At 38.0% G+C, this 1,351-nt stretch overlaps 1 protein-coding gene across 1 annotated transcript; it reads left to right on the forward strand.

Annotated features, from left to right (window-relative positions):
* LOC114564211 (olfactory receptor 56A4-like) lies at nt 1–945 on the forward strand. The gene has a single exon (XM_028591452.1). The coding sequence runs from the start codon at nt 1–3 to the stop codon at nt 943–945; it is 945 nt and encodes a 314-aa protein (XP_028447253.1).
* The last annotated feature ends 406 nt before the right edge of the window (nt 946–1,351 follow it).

Raw genomic sequence — 1,351 nt, forward strand, 5'->3', positions numbered from 1 at the left:
ATGAAGAGCAACAACAGCCTGAATCCTTTGTATTTTCAGTTCACTCTGTTTGCAGACTTTGGGCCCCTCAGATATCTGTTCTTCAGTCTGTGTCTGTTGCTCTACATGACTGTTGTCTCTGCTAACATTGTCATTATTCTGACAGTCTGTCTGAAGAAGTCTCTGCATCAGCCCATGTATATTTTTATCTGCTGTCTGACTTTTAACTCTCTGTACGGCTCAGCCGGCTTCTTCCCCAGGTTTCTGATGGACATTCTGTCTGACACTCATTTAATCTCACGTCCATTATGTTTCATTCAGATATATATTATTTACACCTATGCATCATGTGAACAGACTATTCTGAGCATCATGGCCTATGATAGATTTGTTGCTATTTGCCATCCTTTACACTATCACAGTAAAATGACATTTACGATGGTAACACATCTTGTGATTTTTGCCGTGCTCTACCCTGCATTTGCTGTGGGTTTCTGTCTCTATCTTACTGTTCGATTAACGCTGTGTGGCAATAAACTGAACAGGGTCTTCTGTTCCAACTGGCCTGTGGTTCAGCTCTCCTGTGTGGACACAACTCTGAACAACATAGTAGGTCGGTTTGTCACAATAACAACCGTCTTCATCCCCCTGTTCTTTGTCCTGTACACCTATCTACGTATTCTGCTTGTTTGCAGGAGAAGCTCGTCTGAATTCAGAGGAAAGGCGTTACAGACCTGCCTGCCTCACATCGTGACATTCATGACCTATTCTTTCTCTGTCTTCTGTGAGCTGTTATTGACTCGATTTGAGGCTGATAAAATTAATCCTATCATCACAGTTGTTTTATCTTTAGAATATTTGATCATCCCACCCATTAATAACCCTCTAGTTTACGGCCTGAGTCTTCCTCAAATAAAAGAAGTTATTTTTAGATTTTTTCAGAAGATTCCTGTTGCAAAAATGTAAAACTTAAAATGCACATTTAGCAAACCATATATTGCTAAGCTACAAAATGTGCTTCTAGAATACATTAAATGTATATGTACATAGATCTCTTTTGCTATACATTAATTTTAAGGGGGGCTTTGAAACTCACATTGTGGTTTTGAATTAGTCACAACTGTTCAATAAAAAATCTATTTCTCACACAAATGTTAAAGCACACGTTAGAATATTATATGTTGCTTTTTTTAGGCCGATTGAAGGCCAATAAAACTTGGGCCATTGATATAATAACCTAGAACAGTGGTTTCCAAACTTTTTCACATACAGTAAAGGACACCTAAACTGACACAAATTAGGCCAGGGGACCCCATTTGAAAAGATTTTGGCTTTTGGATATTTTAATACAATAAGTGTATTAAATCAATGA

This window comes from Perca flavescens, chromosome 11 (genome assembly GCF_004354835.1).
Source record: "Perca flavescens isolate YP-PL-M2 chromosome 11, PFLA_1.0, whole genome shotgun sequence".
NCBI classification, from domain to species: Eukaryota; Metazoa; Chordata; class Actinopteri; order Perciformes; family Percidae; genus Perca; species Perca flavescens.

Bases quoted from the DNA above. Each gene is read 5' to 3' on its own strand.
- LOC114564211 (XM_028591452.1), top strand. From the start codon at position 1: ATGAAGAGCAACAACAGCCTGAATCCTTTGTATTTTCAGTTCACTCTG.